Genomic DNA, 21,921 nt, shown 5'->3' with positions numbered 1-21,921 from the left:
GTGAACTAATTCATTCATTTGGGGGAACAATTTGGACCTATGTCCGAAGGGCTATAAAATAGTACATACCACTTGCCCCAACAATATTGTTAATAGGTTTGTATCTCAGAGATAAAAAACAAGAAGGAGAAGGACTTATATGTACAAAAAATATTTACAGCAGCTCTTTTTAGGGAGGGTCAAAGAACTTGCAAGTGAGGTGATACCCATCAATTGGGGAATGGCTGAGTAAGTTAAAGTATAATTGTAATGGAATAAATACTATTGTACTGTAAGAAATAACAAGCAGAAGGAGCTCAGAGAGGCTTGGAGAGACTTACATGAATTGAAGCAGAATGAAATAAGCAGATCCAACAGAACATTGACAGTAACAGAAATACTTTTAAATGAACAATTGTGAATAACAGCTATTCTTAGCTATTCAATGATCCAAAACAATCCCAAAGATTGTTTTCATGATAAAAAAAAATGCCATCTGCTTCCAGAGAAAGAATTAATGGAGTCTGAATCCAGATCAAAGCAGACTTTTCAGTTAAAAAAATCGTTTTTGTTTAATTTTCTTTCCACAAAAGGATTAATATGGGAAAATGTTTTACATGATTGCACATGAAAAATCTGTATGAAATTGCTTACCATCTCAATGGGGATAGAGGGAGAGAATTTGAGATTCAGTATTTTTTGAACAGTGTTGGAAACTTGTCTTTACTTGTAATTCAGGAGAATTTTAAATTAAAAAAAAAACAAAAAAATTTTTTTTTGTCCTAAGAAGGTAGTTGCACATATAATATATATTTCTATATTTGTCATGTTTTGAAAAGACATATGTAGCATACACTAAGCGGAAAAATTGTGGGGGAAATAAAGTAATGAATGGAATGTTTTAATTTGCATTTGGACTCCATCTATTCCAGTGATGGCAAACCGTTTAGAGACCCACATGCCATACCATGCCCCACAAAGACCTTGTGCTGTGCTGCTGCCCTGCCCCCCTCCCACCCCCCCACTCCACACAGGGGAGGGAAAAAGTACTCCTGTTGGGCTGCTGGGCAGAGGTGGGTGATGCAGTGCATGTGCCCACAGAGAGTGTTCTGCATGCCACCTTTGGCACTTGTGCCATAGGTTGGCCATCACTGGTCTATTCCTTCAATGGCTGTGGATATCCTTTTTCATTATGAGTCCCTCGGAGTTGTCCTGGATCCTTGCCTTGTTGATAATAGTTAAATCATTTATATTTGATCATCATACATTATTATTGCTCCATCATTTACATACTCACATCATTTCATATAAGTCTTTCCAGGTTTTTTTTTTTTTGTGATCTTCTTGGTTGTCTTTTCTTATACCACACTAATATTCCATTTCAATCATATGCCACAACTTGTTCAGCCATTTTCCAATTGATAGACATCCCTTTAGTTTACATTTCTTTATTTTTATTAAAAGAGCTGCAAAGATATACCTCTAGGTATTTTATTCTATTAACCATAGGTTTAATTTAAAAGATTATCTCTTACTGCATCTTTTTTCAGGAGTGATATATAGAAATGCTGATGATTTATATGGGATTTTATATCCTGCTACTTGACTAAAATTATTGATAGTTTTGATTAATTTTTAGTTAAATCTAGGATTATATATATATATATATATCATATCATCTGTGAAAAGAGATAGTTTTATTACCTTTACCTTCAATTTCTTTTTCTTTTCTCATTGCTATTGCTAGCATTTCTTTTTTTTTTTTTTTTTTTTTTTTTTGTGGTCGTTTTGAGTCTACATCCCCAACCATGTCTACATCAACCCATTTTGCTACCATTTCTAATGTAATATCAAATAATATTGGAGATAATGGACATCCTTGTTTTACTCCTAATCTTATAGGGACGACTTCTAACTTATATCAGTTACAGATACTGTTTGCTGATGGTTTAAAATATATACTTCTTATTAATCTAAGAAAAAACTTATATCTATGCTTTCAAGTATTTTTAATAGAATTAAGAAAAAGTTGTAAAAAACCTCCTGTAGAGTAGTAGTGACAACCCCAAATTGCAATAAGTGGATTCCTACTGATCTGCCTATTGATCACAAATTAGCATTATCTATGTTTTACTGTATTTTTATTTTATTTAATATTTCCAAGTAACTTCTTAACATCTCTACTATAGATATGGGGTTTTAATTGGGACTTAATTGGGACAACCAGAATAAATACCTGGAGCCAGAGGTGGAGTGTCATATTCATGGGAAAGCCAGGAAGCCAGTGTCACTGAATTGAGGAGGACATGGTGAGGAGGAAGATATAAGAAGGCTAGAAAGGTAGGAGAGAGCTGGGTTATGAAGGGATTTGAATATCAAATGGAACATTTTGTGTTTGATTCTGGAGGCTATAGAGAGCTACTGGAGTTTACTGAGTAGGAACGTGATACGGTAGGACTTTGCTTTAAGAATATCATTGGTGGCTGAATGAACTTGAAGCAGCAGACACACCAGCAGGCTAACGCTGTAATCTAAACATGAGGTCAGGCCCATTCAGCAATATTGTGAAGGTGAAATCAGCCTTGGCACCATGAGGAGCTCCCTCCTAATTCCCCTCTCCTCTCATCAATCAAATATAAAATCCTCTGCCTTTTTTTTTTTAAGCCCTTTATAACCTAGACCCTTCTTACCTTTGCAGTCTTCTTACAACTTAGTCCCTTCTCTATATAATTTACAATCCAGTGACACTGGCCTCATTTTCTTGCTCAAACACTCCATTTCCTAACTCTGCATTTTCACTGACTGTCCCTTTTGCCTGGAATTTTGTCCTTCCTGAGCTCTGCCTTCTGGTTTCCTTCAAGTCTGAGATTTATCTTGTATAAAAATTGTTTGAGGGGGCAGCTGGGTAGCTCAGTGGATTGAGAGTCAGGCCTAGAGACAGGAGGTCCTAGGTTCAAAACCCGGCCTCAGCCACTTCCCAGCTGTGTGACCCTGGGCAAGTCACTTGACCCCCATTGCCCACCCTTACCAATCTTCCACCTATGAGACAATACACAGAAGTACAAGGGTTTAAAAACAAAACAAAACAAAACAAAAAAATTGTTTGAACAAAATTATTCAGGTGTCTTCCTCATTATATTGTAAACTCCTCGAGGGCAAGGATTGCTTTTTTCACTTTCTTTATATATCCCAGTACTAAGCACAGTGTACCTAACATGTAAGAAGTTTAATAAATGCTTGTTGATTTATGTGACCATGAGCAAGTCACTTAAATGCCCTAGGCCTCAATGTCTTCATTTGTCAAAGGTTATGCACTACATAATCTCTAAAGTACTTTCTAGCTCTGAATTTATGACCCTTTAAGTCAGGGGTTGGCAACCTTTTTGGCCGTGAGAGCCATAAATGGCACATTTTTTGAAATGTAATTTCGTGAGAGCCGTGCAGTGCTCACAGTGCGGCTCCTGTAACAGCGCCTGAAAAAAAAAATGGACTTTATGGCTCCTGCAGAAAGAGCCAGATATGGCTTGAGAGCCATACGTTGCTGACCCCTGCTTTAAGTACAAGATGAGCATGATTTTAATTGACATAAATCCCAGTAAAAAGCCCAGGGAAAAATTGGATGCCATGCTTTTAATCAGATGGGGACAATAAGTAATTATCCGCCTAATGAAACAAATGACAATTGTGAGATAAGGAAAATTAAATTTCTTAAATTTTTTTTGTAATCTTTTTACCAGTTACATGTAATAACAAATTTCCACACAAGTTTTTTGAAGTTATATGATTCAAATCATCTCCCTTCCTTTCTTCCCTCCCTACCTCCTGGATCTGGCAAGCATGAATTTCCTTAATTTTAAGAAGTTGGTGTTTTTAAAAAATCCTTATCTTCTGTCTTAGAATCAATAGGGATTCTATCGTATTCGTTCCTAGGCAGAAGAAGGGTAAAGGCTAGGTAATGGAAGTTAAGTGACTTGCCCAGGGTCACACAACTAGGAAGTGTCTGATGTCAGATTTGAAACCAGGACCTTCCATTTCTAGGCCTGGCTCTCAATCTACTCAGCCAACCAGCTGCCCTAAGAAGTTATTTTAAGGGAAAAGTTAACAAATTTGGTACTGATTAGATAGACAATAGGGTGTTAAAAAGGATTGAATATCATAGTATAGTAGGAAAAATCACCAGATTTTGGGAGATTAAGGTTGATTTCTGAGCTGTGTAATACTGCATAAGTAACTTAATACCTGACCCTTGTTTTCTATATCTTAAAATGGCAAAACTAAAATTTGTTTTCTCTCTCTCTAGATAGGCTATATAGATGTAGATAGAAGTAGATTTTTGGGCTCTGCAAAGAAATATGAACTATTTTTAGTCAAAAATGATTCCAAGATTTTAAACCTCTGTGGCTGTGAGAATGAGAGCAGGAAGTTGAGAGGAGGAGCTAGTTGGTGCTAAGGGTAGTTTTGAAACTGATTTATATTTTGGAGATGTCAGAAGAAATGAAAAGTCAGTAAAGGCATCATGATGGTGCTCTGCACTCTTTGAGTGCTTAATAATAAACATTTGATTATAATGAATAGCTACAATGGCCTTTCTAGTAATACCTGCCCTATCTCCTTCATAAAATGAGACATAAAAGCATTTTGAAAGTTTAAAAGCACTCTAAAAATAATGCTTTGACGTGAGATTTAACTGATATGCAATAAGAAGTATTTCCTTTACATACTTAGCTTTATACTTTAACTTTCTTTGGTTAATTAGGTAAGTGCATAAAATTAGTCACAAGGCAGCAAATGCTATATTCTCACTGTAGGTTACCTTCAGTGATATTCCTAACAGATTATCACTTTGGGTTGCTTTATTCCAAGAGAAAGAATATTAAACTTTTCTAAAGTCATTCTTTCTTTTAATCTTACTCTTCAGATGAAGTGTTTCTCAAAGTATAGAGATCATTGACCTGAGCTAAAGAGTTTAAAAAGTTTAAAAGCTATGGGGTACATGATTTTTTATAAAACAGGGCAGATAAAATCCCACAACTCTGCCTTTGAATAAAATCTTGGAGCAGTCAATTACTATTCCAACACAGATCTACAGACTAATTTCTGATTGGTCTCCTGAGGGTACCTATTGTTCTTTATACATGGCCAAATCATTAAGATTAACTTTGTGTTGAGAGGACCTGGGTTCAAATTTTACCCCTTAAACACTTCCTAGCTGCGTGACCCTGGGCAAGTCACAACCTCATTTATCTAGTCCTTGCCCTTTTGTTTTAGGGTTAGTTGTTACTTGGATAGAAGATAAGAGTTTAAGAAAGAGAAAAAGAGTTTAACAGAAGAAAAACATCTGCTTGAACACATGGGTTGACAGGGATATGATTGGGGATGTAGACTCTAAATGATCACCCTAGTGCAAATATCAATAATATGGAAATATGTCTTGATCAATGATACATGTAAAACCCAGTGGAATTATCTGTCGGCTACAGTGGATAGGATGGGTTGGAAGGGAGGGAAAGAACATGAATCAAATAACCATGGGAAAATACCCTAAACTAATTAAATAAATTTTTTCAAAAAATAAAAACAAAACAAACAAAAAAAGAGTTTAGGTTTTTGATACTTTTCTTTTGCTCCTCCAAGCCTTTATAAAGAAATACCACAATTTTGGAATTAATCCATGACTATAAGTTTAAGTCTTAATAGTATTTGTTAAAGAAGCATTTTATTTATGTGCTATGAATGCAATAAGTATAACACTTAGATCAGTTGATCAGCAAGCATTTATTAAGTGCCTACTCTATGTCAGGCACTGTGCTAAGAGGTGAGAATACAAATAGAAAGAAATAATAAGAAAACAGTCATACTGTCAGTATTCTTGTTATACTTTAGAAACACAAATGTGTATGTATTTTTTTTCTATTTAGCTCCTGGGCTATAATGAAAAACCAATAAATCTACAGATGTTCATTGGAACAGCAGATGATCGCTACCTACGACCACATGCTTTCTACCAGGTGCACCGAATCACCGGGAAAACTGTTGCTACTGCTAGCCAAGAAATAATAATTGCCAGCACAAAAGTTTTAGAAATTCCACTTCTTCCTGAAAATAACATGTCAGCAAGGTTTGTTTTTCCTACCCCTCCCCCTCACCTGGACTGGAAATTATATGATTATAAAGAAAAAATTATATCTATATCTATTTGTGTTTGGTTTGTATTATATTTTGTTTGTATTATATTAGAGGTTCTGTTTCTAAAAGAAATTCTTATCAAATATTCTGGAATATAGGTAACTCTAGTCAACTAAATAGGTATAAATATGAATCACTTTTAATTGGGCTTGCTTTTGTATATAGGCCCTACTTTGAAGTTCCAGCGAAGAGTCCCCCCAAAATTGGCAGGAAAGCAAAAAGGATAGCATGCTTGGAATTATAGATCATTTAATCCAATGCCTCCTTTTTACAAATAAGGAAACTGAGGCCTACAGAGTTGGAGACAACTAGGAAATACAATAGATAAGAGTATTGAGTGTGGATTCTGAAAGACCTGAGTTCAAATTCAGCCTCAGATACTGGCTGTGTGATCCCTGGGAAAGTCAGCCTCAGTTTTTTCATTTATAACATTGATATAATAGCAGAACCTACCTTGAAGGGTTGTTGTGAAGGTCAGATGAAATATTTGTTAAAGTCCTTAGCAAAGTACCTGGGCCACAGAAAGTCTTTGATGAATGTTTATTCCCTTCTCTCTTCCACTAGTAGTATTACTAGTGGAACTGGACATCTGAACCCAGGTCCTCTGGTTCAAATCCAGGGTTTTCCCCACTGTATCCTTCTGCTTCTGTGGAGGTGGTTTATAAACACCAAGTATTTCTAGGATAAGATATTGGGGCAGAACTTGCTGCCACTTTTACATATGCCTCTGACTCAAGTTTCTTTGAATTGACAAGCTAAGGAAGCTGCTCTTGTACCAATGTTTTATAGGACACTGTGATGAGAGCTCCCATTACCCATACCATCCTATAGCAAGGAAAACTCCAGCCTCCACTTCTTGTCTGAATGATTCAGTGCCACCTGCTGAAGAAAAAAAATCACTTCCCACAGCAGATAATTGTATAAACCAGATATAGACAGTATAAATTAGAGAGTCTAAAGGGGCTCAGGAAAGACAGGTTTTTTTGGGGGGCAACCTGTGTTGGTCATTTAAAAATTGAAATTGTCACCTTAGAAGGCTGAAGTACATTTATAATAAAACTTTATTAAATGGCATTCCTACAAGTGGGACCCCTCCATTTTTTATAACTACATTTGAATTAAATAGATTTTGTTAAGCTTCCAAATATGGGAATATTTCCCCCCTAAATTAATATGGATGTTGTAAAGGTTTCAAATAGCATTTGGATGTTTCCCCACTCAGTAATATATACAAGCTGTGTAATCTGGCATCTTGTAAAGTGAAGGTTTTGAACTTAAATGAATCTAAAATCCCGTAAATCAGAATTATTTCCTTAGCCCTGCCAGTATTTGACATAAAATAATTCATACCAATAGAAGTCTGTGTAAATACAGGAACCAAGATCTGAATTTTGTCACATTTATGTGAGTAATCGCTACTTCTACATTTTAATAAGCGTCTCTGGAACTGAAAGAACAGTAATTCTATTTATAAAACTTTATCACCTTGCTGCAAATGGTTTATTGAAAACTTCATTTGCTTTCTCTGGATTTTATCTGTACATTTGAAAATGTTTTTAGATTTTAGAATACCAGGATATAAAGCAACTTGTCTAGGTGATTTCTCCTCTTTATTCACGCTCCCTTTTCATTGTTAATTATTTGTCATCCTTCAAACCCTTTTGGAGTTAAATTTACAGATTGGTTTCTGACTATAGGTTGTGCCTTAAAATGGAAACAAAGGAAGTCTGTAAGTGGGGAAACAACACAAAACAATGAAAACCAACTTAGTTGATTTAAATATTTGACCAATATTTCAATGCTCCCATTCTTCATGTAAATAACATAGATGATTTACTACAATTGTTTTTAATTGTTCATGCTTTTGGATGGTCATGGATGTTAATTTGGGACATATTCTTAAAAATATTCATTTGTTATCTGTAACACTTTAATTTATAAACAGTCATAAATGTAGATTACATGGAAAATCCAAGTTTTAACATAATGAGATGGCTTTTATTAATATATATACTGCTCAGTAGCCAAATTTATGATTTTTTTTTAAACCCTTAACTTCTGTGTATTGGCTCCTAGGTGGAAGAGTGGTAAGGGTGGGCAATGGGGGTCAAGTGACTTGCCCAGGGTCACACAGCCGGGAAGTGTCTGAGGCCAGATTTGAACCTAGGACTTCCCGTCTCTAGGCCTGACTCTCAATCCACTGAACTACCCAGCTGCCCCAAATTTATGATTGATGGTGCTACACTTCTACTCCACAGTTGAACTGTCTTGCCCTAACTTTATGCAATGTTCCCCATTCTTCAATTTCAAAATTACATTTTGGAATTACATTTACAAACCTTTACAAAAGTTCCTTCTAATCACCCAAACAGACCCTATCTAGATGGTACCACATTTCTTCCTTTCTAAGCCTGGTTTTAAGTTACATAGCAACAGAACAACAGAATGACCACCTTGCACATCCTATCTATAACACTTGCATATAAAAGTATTTAGAGACTGGGCCAGCTGGGTAGCTCAGTGGATTGAGAGTCAGGCCTAGAGACAGGAGGTTCTAGGTTCAAATCTGGCCTCAGACACTCCCCGGCTGTGTGACCCTGGGCAAGTCACTTGACCCCCATTGCCCACCCTCACCACTCTTCCATATAGGAGCCAATACACAGAAGTTAAGGGTTTAAAAAATAAATTAAAAAAAAAAGTATTTAGAGACTAACTATTCCATAAAACCCCTATTCTGTTGCTTTAATCATGCTGCAGAGATAACCATGGGTTCTTAAAGGCTGTGCCAATGGGGAGAGTAATCTGGTATTTTCTACCAAGTTATAAACAACAACATTTTTGTCTATTGCTTTAGGATCAGGCTGGCTAAATATGGAATGGCCCATCATCAGAAGATTAGCCAATAGGCGATGACTTTTTTTGGTGATAGCAACCTATTAAAATAATTAAAAATACAAAACTAAAATAGCTGGGTTTTCTAGAATGATTGCTGATGAATCATGAATTAAAGTGTTATGTTTTCCCTCTAGTATTGATTGTGCAGGTATTTTAAAACTTCGCAATTCAGATATAGAACTTCGAAAAGGAGAGACTGACATTGGCAGAAAGAATACTAGAGTGCGTCTTGTCTTTCGTGTACACATCCCCCAGCCTAGTGGAAAAGTCTTGTCTCTGCAGACTGCCTCTATCCCTGTTGAATGCTGTAAGTGAGTATGATGGCATCTCTTTAAAATTTCTTTAATAATAACTAGTAAATTGTTTTCTCTTTACTTGCTATCCAGAGTTTAGGTGAAAAGTGCAAATTTAGACACAGAAATTAAATAACCTAATATGCTGAATCAGTATGTCAACTGATTTTTATGTTGGACTTGTAAAAATAAGACAGAATGGTATAGTAGAAAGCACATTGTACTTTAACAGGAAAACCTTTAAAAAAAACCTTGATTCTAGTCCCAAGCCTGAACATGTATGTGAATGCATGATGCCATGATGATAGTATAATGATATGCCTAGATTACATTATAGTGTATTGTAGATAATAATATAAAATTCTTTTTTTTAATCTTATATTTTAGTAGTAAAATATGACTCAGATGAAATGCTTGTTTATCAAGCATAATATAATTTTTATTGTTTTTATTTTTTAATGTATTCTTTATGCATGGAAGTTTACAAATTAATACAAGCTTTTATTTAACTCTTTGTGGGGGAAATAGCACAACGATCTGCTCAAGAACTTCCTCAGATTGAGAAGTACAGTATCAACACTTGTCCAGTAAATGGAGGTCATGAAATGGTGGTGACTGGATCGAATTTTCTTCCAGAATCCAAAATCATCTTTATTGAAAAAAGCCAAGGTAATAGAAAGTTTATACTGAGGGATTTTGGGGGATGAGGGAGGAGGAGGTGATTTCAAGAGATTGAAACCACTTTTTCTCCCAAGATTTTCAAATTTGGTCAATCTACTAGTGATTAATTTCTACCAAAACTATTTGCTCAACTTTCCTTGTACTTTTTGCAAGTGAAATTTCATTCCTAGGCAGGCTTAGTAGTTGCATTGGGGGGGTGGGGGTGGGGGGGGTGTTATTTTTAGTTTTTGAAACTCAGTCTCCCTATGTGGAATTTACCCAAGGCTAGAAATGCAGTGATCACTCCCACTGCTCCTCAGCCTGGTCAAGTTCTCTTGTACTTAAGACAACCTGGTGACTATTCCAGTCCCAAGGGTTCACCATGTTGGTGCTGGACTTAGTGTGGACACTAATTGGTTTTACCTCTAGAATAGCTCAGAAATCCTGTGGTCAAATATCCACCAATTTCATTCAGCCTCCCCAATAGCAAGGATTATAAGCATGTGCCACCATGTCCAACTTGAAGTAGCAATTTTTTTAAAAGTCGAAAAACTAAACTAAGAGTATGTGGGTGTGATAATCAGTTCCCATTTTCACAGTTTTTTGCATGTTCCCAAACTTTTTTGGCCTACCGCCCCCTTTCCAGAAAAAATATTACTTAGCGCCCCCTGTCAAATACTATCACTGCTCCCTTACAGTTATTCACCTCCCCCAAATGCACCTGTGGCCATCACTGCCGCCCCCCCCCCCCCCAGATCGCTGCAGCATCCACTTTGGGAATCACTGATATAGTGTATAAAATTTGGCCACCTGATATAAGAAGTCATATTTTTTAAAGTATTGGAAAAAATGCAAAGCAAACAAAAAAGGATAAATAATATTGATTTACATTATTTGGAGCTTTTATAAAAGATTAGTTTTTACGTTTTGAGTGCAGTTAAAATATTCCATTTTATGTAATGGCTACTTGTGTGTACATCTTACCTCCGTAGCTAAATTATAAGCTCCTCAAAGGAAGAAAAACTATCTTACTCATCTTGGCTTTTTATTAGCAACTAGCACAGGAATAGTTATGCAGTAAGCTTTTAATAAATTCTGAATAAATAAATTTGTTCTTTTAAGTTCTGTTAGCCTGACTGTCATTTCAGGTGTAAGCAATAAAACACATAGGTTACTAGTGAATAAAAAGCTCTTTAGTAAGGTTTCAAGATTGGAAAAGTTATCCTCTGATCTATTAACTTTGCCTTGGATTAAGTATATTATCCAAATGATATAACTTTATGAAAATAAGAAAAATTCTGTTGTGAAATTTAAGGCTGCAAATAAATATAGCCTCAATTTTCTTCCAGATAAAATATTTATAGTTTTATTCATCTTCAAATTGTTAGTGACTTTAGTTATTATAGTTTGTTTCTTACTGACTCATAAAAGTAGTTCATTGGGCATATCTTACAGATTTTTCAAAGCTACTCTTAGAAATCTACGTGCCAATTTTTGGTACCACCGGGAACTTAATATGGCACTAAGATAGCAATCTTGTAATGACCTAAAATATTGTACATCCAAAAGAATCAAATGCACATCTAAGTATGTAATGTTTTATGCTTAAGACATGAATGACTTAAATTATTCAAAGAATTTTGATATTTTTGGGGAAAATTCATTAAAATGATGTGTAACTATATAATTATATCTTGCTCAAAATTTAATTTCTAAACCTCTAATAATAGTCTTACTGAATGCTTTCATGTACTTTATAACCTGAATTATTTGTAAATTTAATCATTTCTTTCAACAGATGGACGTCCTCAATGGGAAGTAGAAGGAAAAATAATTAGGGAAAAGTGTCAAGGGGTGAGGAATTTAATTTTTTTTCCTTTAGAATGTATTCTTGGTTATCGGAAAACTGAATTATGTGCTATTCTTTTAAGATAGAGAATTTTTTTCCCCTATGAAATCACTGAAATATTTTAAAATACCCATCAAACAACAATAAACATTTATTTGGTACCAACTATAGACAAAGGAATGTTTTAGGTAGGCTTTGGGAACAGAGTTAAACATGAAGTAGGCCTAGACCTCATAAAAAGAGTGAAAAAAAGTTATTTGAGGAAAGTTAGAGAAAGTAGCTTTTAAATAAATAATAAAAATTAACTTCATTTTAGTATAATATCTGGTTTGAATTAGGAGAAGAGATTAGAAGAAATCATTCCAGAGGTTTTTTGAAAAATGCCTTATAAGCCCCTTTCCCTTCTAACAGACTGAAAAAAAAAAACCTGCTCAGGCTATTTATTGTTTATAGTACTTCAGCTACCTTATCCTCCTTTCAGAAATTCTATTCTGAATGGAATAGCCACAGTAGTCAACTTGGAGTTTAAGGTAGGAATGGAGAGGGGTTTATTCCTTGGGCTTTAAGCCATATGCATGAAGAGCATAGGCCAAATGTAGTGGGACTATTATTTCTTTATACATCATGTGCTAAGTACCCCAGTACAATAGAGATTCCCTATTCTTCCTTTAAGATTTTGTAATGTTTATATAATTAGTAGTAAAAATAAGTATACAGACATCCAATCTCACATCTCTAACAGCCTTTCAGATATCTCAAGATGGATGTCTACTAGGCATCTTATACTCAACATATCCAAAACTATACCTAAAACATTATTCCCTCCTACCTTCCTGATTACTTTAGAGGGTAACACCATCTTTGCAACCCCATAGTCATGCTGGGCTCCTCTCTTATCTCTCACCCCTTGTATCCAATCTGTTGTCAGTGGTTTTAGATTTTATCCCCACAACATCTCTCAATTCCTCCCCCCCTTTCTCTTCTGGCACTGCCACCACCCTAGTGCAAGCCCTCATCACCTCATGCCTCGACTATTATAATAGCCAATTGGTGGATCTACCTGCCTTAAATCTCTCCACCCCAATCCATCGTCCATCCAGCCACGAAAGTGATTTTTCTAAAGCACAGATCCTACCATATTATCTCTACCAGCATTAAACTCCGTTGGCTCCTTGTCTCCAGGAGCAAATGCTCTCTTTGGCATTCAAAGCCCATTATAATTTAAACCTCCTCCTACCTTTCACTTGCCACCACATACTCTTTGATCTAGTGACCTTGGCTTTCTTGACTACTCCATGAACAGTCATATCATATGAGTTGTGGGCATTTTCTCTGGTTGTCCCTTTGTCTAGATTATTTTCTTTTAACTCATCCTACTGGCTTCCTTTAAGTCCCAGCTTAAATCCTATATATATTTGTTTGCATGTTATCTCCCCTATTCAATTGTAAGATCCTTGAGGATGGGAACTATATTTCATCTCTTTATATTCCTGGTGCTTAGCACATTGTCTGGCACATAGTAGGCATTTAATAAATGTTTATTGATTATTTAATTGATTTCATTATTTTCTCATTTAGAAGATCCCTGAGAGCCAGGCCTAGAGACGGGAGGTCCTAGGTTCAAGCCTGGCCTCAGACACTTCCCAGCTGTGTGACCCTGGGCAAGTCACTTGACACCCTTTGCCTGGCCTTTACCACTCTTCTGCCTGGGAACCAATATATAGTATTGATTCTAAGACAGAAGGCAGCAGTTTAAAAAAGAAGATTTCTGATAAATTTTAAGAAATGTAAATTAGTCATCAAATTGCAGGCTCCCATTTAAATGATTAAACATGGATTCAGAAGTTAAAAGAGTAGGGGGCAGTTGGGTAGCTCAGTGGATTGAGAACCAGGCCTAGAGACAGGAGGTCCTAGGTTCAAATCTGGCCTCAGACACTTCCCAGCTGTGTGACCCTGGGCAAGTCACTTGACCCCCATTGCCTACCCTTACCACTCTTCTGCTTTGGAGCCAATACACAGAATTGACTCCAAGTCGGAGGTAAGGGTTTTAAAAAAAAAGAAGAAGAAAATAAAAGAGGAAACTCTAATTTTAAAATGTATTAGGAGGGGCAGCTAGGTGATACAGTGAATAAATATCCAGGCCTGGAGTTGGGAGGTTCAAATGTGGCCTCAGACACTTATCTATGTGACTATAGACAATCCATTTAATTCTTGTTTGCCTAGTCCTTGCCCTTTTCTCCTAGAGATGTTACTAAGACAGAAAGTAAAAGTTGTAAATTAAAATGGGGCAGTAAGTAGCTGCCAGAGAGCCAAGCCTAGAGATAGGAGGTTCTGGGTTCAAATTTGGCCCTAGACCCTTCCTAGCTATGTGACTGGACAAGTCACTAAACTCCAATTGTCTATCCTTTACTACTCTTCTGCTTTGAAACAATACTTATTATCAATTCTAAGGCAGAAGATTAAGGGCTTTAAAAAAAATTAAATTAAATGAATTAGGGTTATATTCACACATTATACAAATTTCCTTGGCAAGTTTCATATAATAATTGTTTTTTTTCTTCTGGGTCAATTAACATCATTGTGAAAAGAAAAATTGTTCTCTCTTTTACCTTCCCTCCCCCCAAAAAAAATTATAGGAAAAGCTACATGAAGGCTGATATAGAAAGCTCAAAGTTTTTCATATGCAGTATATTTTAGTAGTATAATAAGTAGTATTTATATTTATTAGTCACTGCCCAAAGTGATCCAAAATGTTTTAGTCTCATTGTGCTAAATTTAACAAGTGCACTTCATTTTTAGTTGTAAGTATAATATTATCTTTGAATTTTCACTTAGGCGAACATTGTCCTTGAAGTTCCTCCATACCATAACAGAACAGTTACAGCTGCGGTGCAGGTGCAGTTTTATCTTTGTAATGGCAAGAGGAAAAAAAGCCAATCTCAACGTTTTACTTACACACCAGGTACAAGGAGTTATTATAATGGTTTTTCACAAAGCTGTTTGGGTAAAAGCTTTTTGGTTTGTATTCAGTGAAAAGAGACTTAGCAAATTGCACAACATCTTTAGAACATAGTACTTAGAAGCAATGAAATTCTTGTCTCACTTCCATATTCATTGATTTGATGCTAAATACTGACCTACTGCATAAGTAATTATTTTTTTACCCCTTTAACATGACTGTCAGAATACTATCTCTGATCTTCTCTTATTTCTATACATTCTCCTTTGGCAATATTATTAACTCAAAAATGAATTATAATCTATTTAGTTGCCTCCCAGATCTGTATCTATAATTTTTATTCCTCTCCTAGGCTCCAAACCTGCTTCTGTTGCACACTAGACATTCTAACACAGATTTTCTCTGTCCTTATCTTAAATTGAAATAAGCAAAATGAAACTCATTATTATCCAACTGAACTCATTTCTTCTCCACATTCCCTGTTTCCAATTGAAGATAAAAACTGTTGTTCTGTTTACTCAGGTTTGTAACCTCAGAGTCATCCTTCAGTCTACTTTCTCATTTCAGTCTTTTTTCTCCTATCCAGTCATTTGCAAAATCTACAGAATCAATCTTCTCCTCTATATTTACCACTGGCCTAACATCTCTTATTTATAAGATTGGAATAATATTCTAATTGGTCTCCTCTCTCCAATTTATCCTCCATACAGCAGTCAAGGAATCTTCCTGATACCCAGGCTTAACTATATCACTCTCTTGGCCAAAAAACCTTCACTCCTACCATATTGGTAATGGACTTAAAATTCTGAGTGAAACATAGATTTTTAGACGATGTGGGAATTTGTTTTGCTGGATTTTGTATCTGTTGGGAGAGTTTTTTAGAAATATATTTAAGTAGTTTTGAGGTGATACTGTGGATAGGAGAGAAAATGTTTGTAAAAATAAATTTATTTTGGGAATATAAAAATTCATTGGCTCCCTTTAATTTCTTCAGCTTGATATTTCAGACTATATCTTCTACTCCAACCTGTCTTTATAAACTTATTTCATATTAGTCCCATTAATGTACTTGATGTTTTAGCCAAAATGAACACTGAACTGTTGACCATACTCATCACTATATAGTCTCCATGCCTTTTTGTGATTTGAATGTATTCTCTCACCCCTTCCTTATAGAACCTTTCTCTTTCACTGATTGACTTTTTTTTTAAAACCCTTAACTTCTGTGTACTGGCTCCTAGGTGGAAGAGTGGTAAGGGTAGGCAATGGGGGTCAAGTGACTTGCCCAGGGTCACCCAGCTGAGAAATGGCTGAGGCCGGATTTGAACCTAGGACCTCCTGTCCCTAGGCCTGACTCTCAATCTGCTGAGCTACCCAGCTGCCCGTGCCCCCCCTCTCCCCCTCCCCTCCGGTTGACTTTTAAAGCCCTTCCTATTTACTCTTTTCTTCCACATGCTCTACAGTCTAGTGATACTGGACTACTCATTGTTCCTCGAACTAGACAAATCCCCACTCTGAACATTTTTACTGGATGTCTTCCTGCCTGGATTTGTCTCCTTGTCTCTACCTCCTAACTTCTCTCAGCTAAACTCTCACTTTTGGCAAGAAGCCTTTTTCAATCCCTTAAAATTTTTTTTTTAATTTTTAAATTCTTTTCATTTAAATTTTGAGTTTCTAATTTTTTTCCCCTCCTCTTAGTTCTTCTCCCACCCGCAGGCAAGTAACATGATATCAAATATACAGGTGAAGTCATAAAAACATATCACAAAAAGAAAAGAAAGAGAAAAGCAAGAAAAAATAAAGAGTGAGAAAAATATACTTAGATTTGAATTCAGAATAAATATTTCTCCCTCTGGCAATGGATAGCATTTTTCATCATGGGACTTTTGGAATTGTCTTGGATCATTTTCTTGATCAGAGTAACTAAGTATTTTCCAGTTTATGATCTTTACAATATTGCTGTTACTATATACCATGATCTCCTGGTTCTGCTCACTTCGCTTTGCATCAGGTCTTATAAGCCTTCCCAGGTTTTTCTGAAACCATCCTGCTTGTCAATTCTTATAGCACAGTATTCCATCACAATTATATACCAATACTTGTTTAGCCATTCCCCAATTGATGAACAGAGTCTATAGCAAAACCAAGATTTGAACCTAAGACCCCCTAGTTCCTAGAGCCAACCTATAAATAGAGTGAATGCTGTAATAGTCGATAAGTATTTCTTAAATGCTAAAGATATAAAGGCAGAAAAAAAGCCCTGCCTTTGAGGAGCTCACAGTCTTATAGAGCTCCTTTGTGTCATTTTACATTTACAGAACACTTTTTTACCCAATAGACTTGTGAGACAGGTAATGCCAGATTTAAAATCCCCAGTAGAGGTCAGAGCTAACCTCCTACTCCTGACAACCGAAGCCATTCCTGTTTCCAGTGTACTTTTATATGGGCAGAGAGTTAGAATAAAACTTAAGCACTACTTTCTTCATGAGACCTTTCTTAGTCCTCTCAGTTATTCTCCCTTAGTTGAATGAAAACTACTAGAGTACAGGTCCTGTTTTTACTTTTTTCTTATTTCTTTAGCATTTAGCATTATGCATGGCACATAATTAAGTACTTAATAAATGTTTGCTGATTGATACAGAGCTAACCTCTGGTAAGGAAGACCCAAATACTAGTTCTGCCCCTGACACTACTGCCTTTCTGACCCTGAATAGGACATTTAACCTCTCAATATCCTCTGAGAAACTCTCTGAAATTATAAATTACAGAAGAGTTTCACATCTATTCTCATAGTAGAAATTTCTTCATTAGGAGCTAGATCCAGACCAAATATATAAAAAACAATTATAAGGGTAAACTTTAGAGGAAAATTGTGTATCAGTGGATGTAAATATAGGTGCCACTATTAACAGAAAATCAATTAACTCAGACACTTCGGAATTAAGAAATGTTACCAAGCTTTTTGCAGTGATGCCATTACTGAACTTTGTCTACCATGAAAGTAAAAGATTGAAAGATCTTGTGTATATCAAAATAGTCAAAGGCATACTTAAATTTCTTTTTTTAATTTGGAACTTAAACACACACACACACAAAAACATTTTGTATAGACAGACATGAGGATTCTCTATGAAACTGAGTCTCCATTTCATACCACTTCTTTTGAAAAATGCATAGAATTTATTTTAATTTCATATATTATTATAACTTTATAATTTATTTAAACTTTGAAATATGGTCTACTTCTCCGTGCTTCCTTTTAATTTTCTTTCTGTTTTCTTCTTTACATTTTTTAACCCATACCTTACATTTCAGGATCAATATTAAATATTAGTCCCAAGGAGAAGAGCATTAAGGTTAGGCAGTGGGGGATAAATAACTTGCCTAGGGTCATATAGCTAGGAAGTGTCAGAGGCCAGATTTAAACCCAGGACCTCATGTGTCTAGGCCTGACTAATCCATTGAGCCACTCAGCTGCCCCCTCTTAAAAAAATGTTATAATGGCTCTTTTTGGCATCATTGTTGCTAAGTTGTTCTCTCTGACCCCCTGCCCCTCTTCACCCCCAATAGACTTAGAGAAAGAAAAAGAAATTCCTCATAATAAGCATAGTCAAGCAAAATGAATTCACAAAAGTGATGCCATGTCCAAGAATGTCCTTTCACCTTGTGTCTATTATCTGTCAGGAAGTGGATAGCACGTTTCTTCATTGGTCCTGGAGATATACTTGGCTAATTGCTTTAAATGCCACCCACCCCACCCCCATTAAATGTAGGGACAATTTTTGATAGTTTTATGATTCAGATTCTCTCCCTCCATCTCCTGCCTTTCCCAAGGCAGTAAATAGTCTGATATAGGTTACACCAGTGCTTTCATGCAGTACATATTTCCATATTGCTCATGCCATCACAGAATACATCACAAATACAATACAAAAAAGTTCTCATAAAGGAAATAAAGTGGAAGATGTCATGTTTTGATCTACATTCATACTCCAACAATTTCTTTGGCTGCGGGTAGCATTTTTCATCATGAGTCCTTTATAGGTTTCTTGGAAACTTGCTTTGCTTTATAATAGTTTAGAGCAGTGATGGCAAACCTTTTAGAGATGGAGTGCCGTGCCCCAGCCCCTTTATCCCACACATACCCCAATTAGAAGAAATAACAAGTCCTGCCACTTTATTCCTCCTTTCTATACTAGTGTGTTGTTCCTTCTTTTATACCCAGCCTTCTTCAGGCCCTCAGAACAGAACCAATTCACTCTCGGTACCTCTACTTTTCTTATTTAACTCTCTCAATGCCCTTTGAAGATATTAGTATTCTAGAGACACTTGCTTCTTCTCCTATTAGAATGTTAGTACTACATCAGCATATAGTTTCTTCCAATAGCACAAAGAAATTTGTCTTTTTAAGTTTCTCTGCACTCTTATATTTGTACTTCAAAGTTTCCTAATCAGCTTTACTTCTTTTTCATTCAAGATGGTTAAAAGTCCTTTTGTTCCATTACAAGTCTGTCTTTTCCCCTTTAGGAATACACTCAACTTTGCCTGGCATGTTATTCCTGTTTTTTTCCTGTGACTTTTTGCTATTTTGGAATATTATCTGGTAAAATTTCCCAGGTCTTATATGATCCCAATTGTAGTTACCTTGGTACTACTTTCTGAATGCTTGCCATATTTTTTCTTTGATAAGAATTCTGGATTTTTACTGTGACATTCGTGAAACTTCATTTTGGGCTTCCTTCTGAGAGGTAATTGATTGTTTCTATCTTTTTCTTGCCCTCTGCTTCTGAAAGATCTAAGCAATATTAATTATGACTTCTGAATATGTAGCATCTAGAATATTTTTAAATATCATGTTTTCCAGGTCAGTTGTTTTTTATGTCAAGTGCTATATTTTCTTCTATTTTTTTCTAATTTTTTTATTTTTATAATATTTGTTGCTATATCATAGTCTCACTGATCTCTGTTTGGTCTGTTTTGTTTCTTTCTCTTCTGAGCTAGTTATTATCATTCTAATTCTTTCCTCTATAGCTTTTATTTCATTTTTAAATTTTCTCCATTTCTTCCACATATTTATAAATAGGTTTTGTGGAAAATCTAGTTTTTCAAGTCTCTTGTAGTTATTAAATTTGCAGTAATTTTTTATACTGGCTTGATTTGCTCATTTCTCCAACTTTAGTATATAAACTAGAGCTTTGTGACAAAGCCAGGCTCTACTTCCTGCTGCATTTTTGGGTGTATTTGGCCCTCTTTGATCTCAACGTGGTTCCCCATCTTGATCTCTACTTCCCAAGGTCTAGCCTCCCTGGATCTTGCTTGCTCAGAAGCCAAAGCCTTACTAAACTGAATAGAGATATAACTGAATTGATATGGCACATTAGTGTAATAGAACATTATCGTGTAGTAAGAAATGATAAAAGGAATTCAAAGAAACATGAGTTTAGTATGAATTGATGCAGAACTAGGAGAATAGTATATATTAAAGACTATAATATAAATTAAAAGACATCATAATTCAGTTTATACTCAAAGTCCAGTTTAGTTCCAGGTAACTGATGATGAAACATACTTTTTTCCCTCTTGATGAAGAAGTGGTAGGTTAGATGGAGAGGCAGAATTTTTGTATATACTGTTTTGCTTATATTTTCTGATTTTTACCTTTGTTATAACTAAGGGGTATCCTAGGGGTTGGGTAGCATATCAGAAAGTGAGCATGGTGTTTTTATTTATTTGTTTGTTTATTTTAAGCCTTTACCTTCTGTTTTGGAGTCAATACTGTGTATTGGCTCCAAGGCAGAAGAGTGGTAAGGGTAGGCAATGGGGGGGTCAAGTGACTTGCCCAGGGTCACACAGCTGGGAAGTGTCTGAGGCCAGATTTGAACCTAGGACCTCCCGTCTCTAGGCCTGGCTCTCAATCCATTGAGCTACCCAGCTGCCCCCGTGCATGGTGTTTTTAAAAAGTATCAAGAAAATAATTTTTAAAGAGATTTTTTAAAATCAGGCTTTTCCTGTGAGGAAGAAATAAAGAGAAAGCAGGGAAAAGTAGTCAAGCTTATGTTAGAGTTGTTTTTTATTTATTTTTATATATGTGTGTGTGTGTGTATATGTGTATATATATATATATATGTATGGATTTTTTTAAACCACAAAAAGCCTTTACTTCTCTCTCTCTCTCTCTCTCTCTCTCTCTCTCTCTCTCTCTCTCTCTCTCTCTCTCTCTCCCCCACCCCCCTCCACTGAGCCATCTAGCTGCCATCGAGCGTGCCCCTCTTCCTTCCCACCCTCTACCCTCCCATATACTTTTTAATTACTGAACTCTCCTGGAAAGGTAAACATTTCTTTTGCAAGAGGATTCTTTTTCTTTTCTTCAGTGCTTAGATATTTTGGTTAGGCTTTACTTTATGATATCTGGCAAATGAGTTTATTTTGGAAACAAGCCTTTTCCAGTCTTGAGCTAGCAAACCAAATAGATAAAATGGCTGTTATATCTCTGAACCCCGCCCTGCCAGATACTTCGTTATTATTCCCATAACCTCTGTCCAATTCTGAACTCTATTATCCAGAACTGATTTTATGAGAGACCCTAGGCAGTGAGTTTCTTTACCTAGTCACAGATCTGCAGAACCCATAGTTAGAGACTCAGGACAACGATTATAAGTTAAACTAGAGGGTTAAGTTATTCAATTTTGTCAAAGCAATTGAAAAAACTGTCCCTAGAAGCCTGAAAAAATTATGACTTCCATAACTAACTGGAGGAATTCCATGTGAACTGGAATGACCTCCAGGAATTGATGCAGAGTGAAAGGAGCAGAACCAGAAGAACATTGTACACAGAGACGGATACACTGCGGTACAATTGAATGTAATGGATTTCTGTACTAGCAGCAATGCAAAGATCCAGGACAATTCTGAGGGATTTATGAGAAAGAACTGTGGGAGCAGAAACACAGAAGAAAAACAGTTGCTTGAACACATGGGTTGATGTGGACATGATTTGGGATGTAGACTGGAAACAACCACCCCAGTACAACTATCAACAATATGGAAATAGGTCTTGATCGATGACACATGTAAAAACCAGTGGAAATGCGCATCGGCTA

General features: G+C 35.9%; 1 protein-coding gene across 2 annotated transcripts in view; it reads left to right on the top strand.

The window, feature by feature from the left end:
* The window catches only part of NFATC3 (nuclear factor of activated T cells 3), a 182,840-nt gene that overhangs the window by 106,541 nt on the left and 54,378 nt on the right, over positions 1-21,921 (top strand). For both annotated transcript variants that reach the window (XM_044663206.1, XM_044663207.1), the window contains exons 4-8: positions 5,898-6,097; positions 9,195-9,367; positions 9,882-10,022; positions 11,812-11,867; positions 14,698-14,824. In XM_044663206.1, the coding sequence (XP_044519141.1) occupies positions 5,898-6,097; positions 9,195-9,367; positions 9,882-10,022; positions 11,812-11,867; positions 14,698-14,824 (697 nt within the window). The remainder of the gene's footprint in view (positions 1-5,897; positions 6,098-9,194; positions 9,368-9,881; positions 10,023-11,811; positions 11,868-14,697; positions 14,825-21,921) is intronic.

The sequence above is a fragment of the Gracilinanus agilis genome, chromosome 2 (genome assembly GCF_016433145.1).
Source record: "Gracilinanus agilis isolate LMUSP501 chromosome 2, AgileGrace, whole genome shotgun sequence".
Lineage (NCBI taxonomy): Eukaryota > Metazoa > Chordata > Mammalia > Didelphimorphia > Didelphidae > Gracilinanus > Gracilinanus agilis.
The sequence above is the reverse complement of the archived record's forward strand: the minus strand, read 5'-3'. Positions and strand labels throughout refer to the sequence as shown.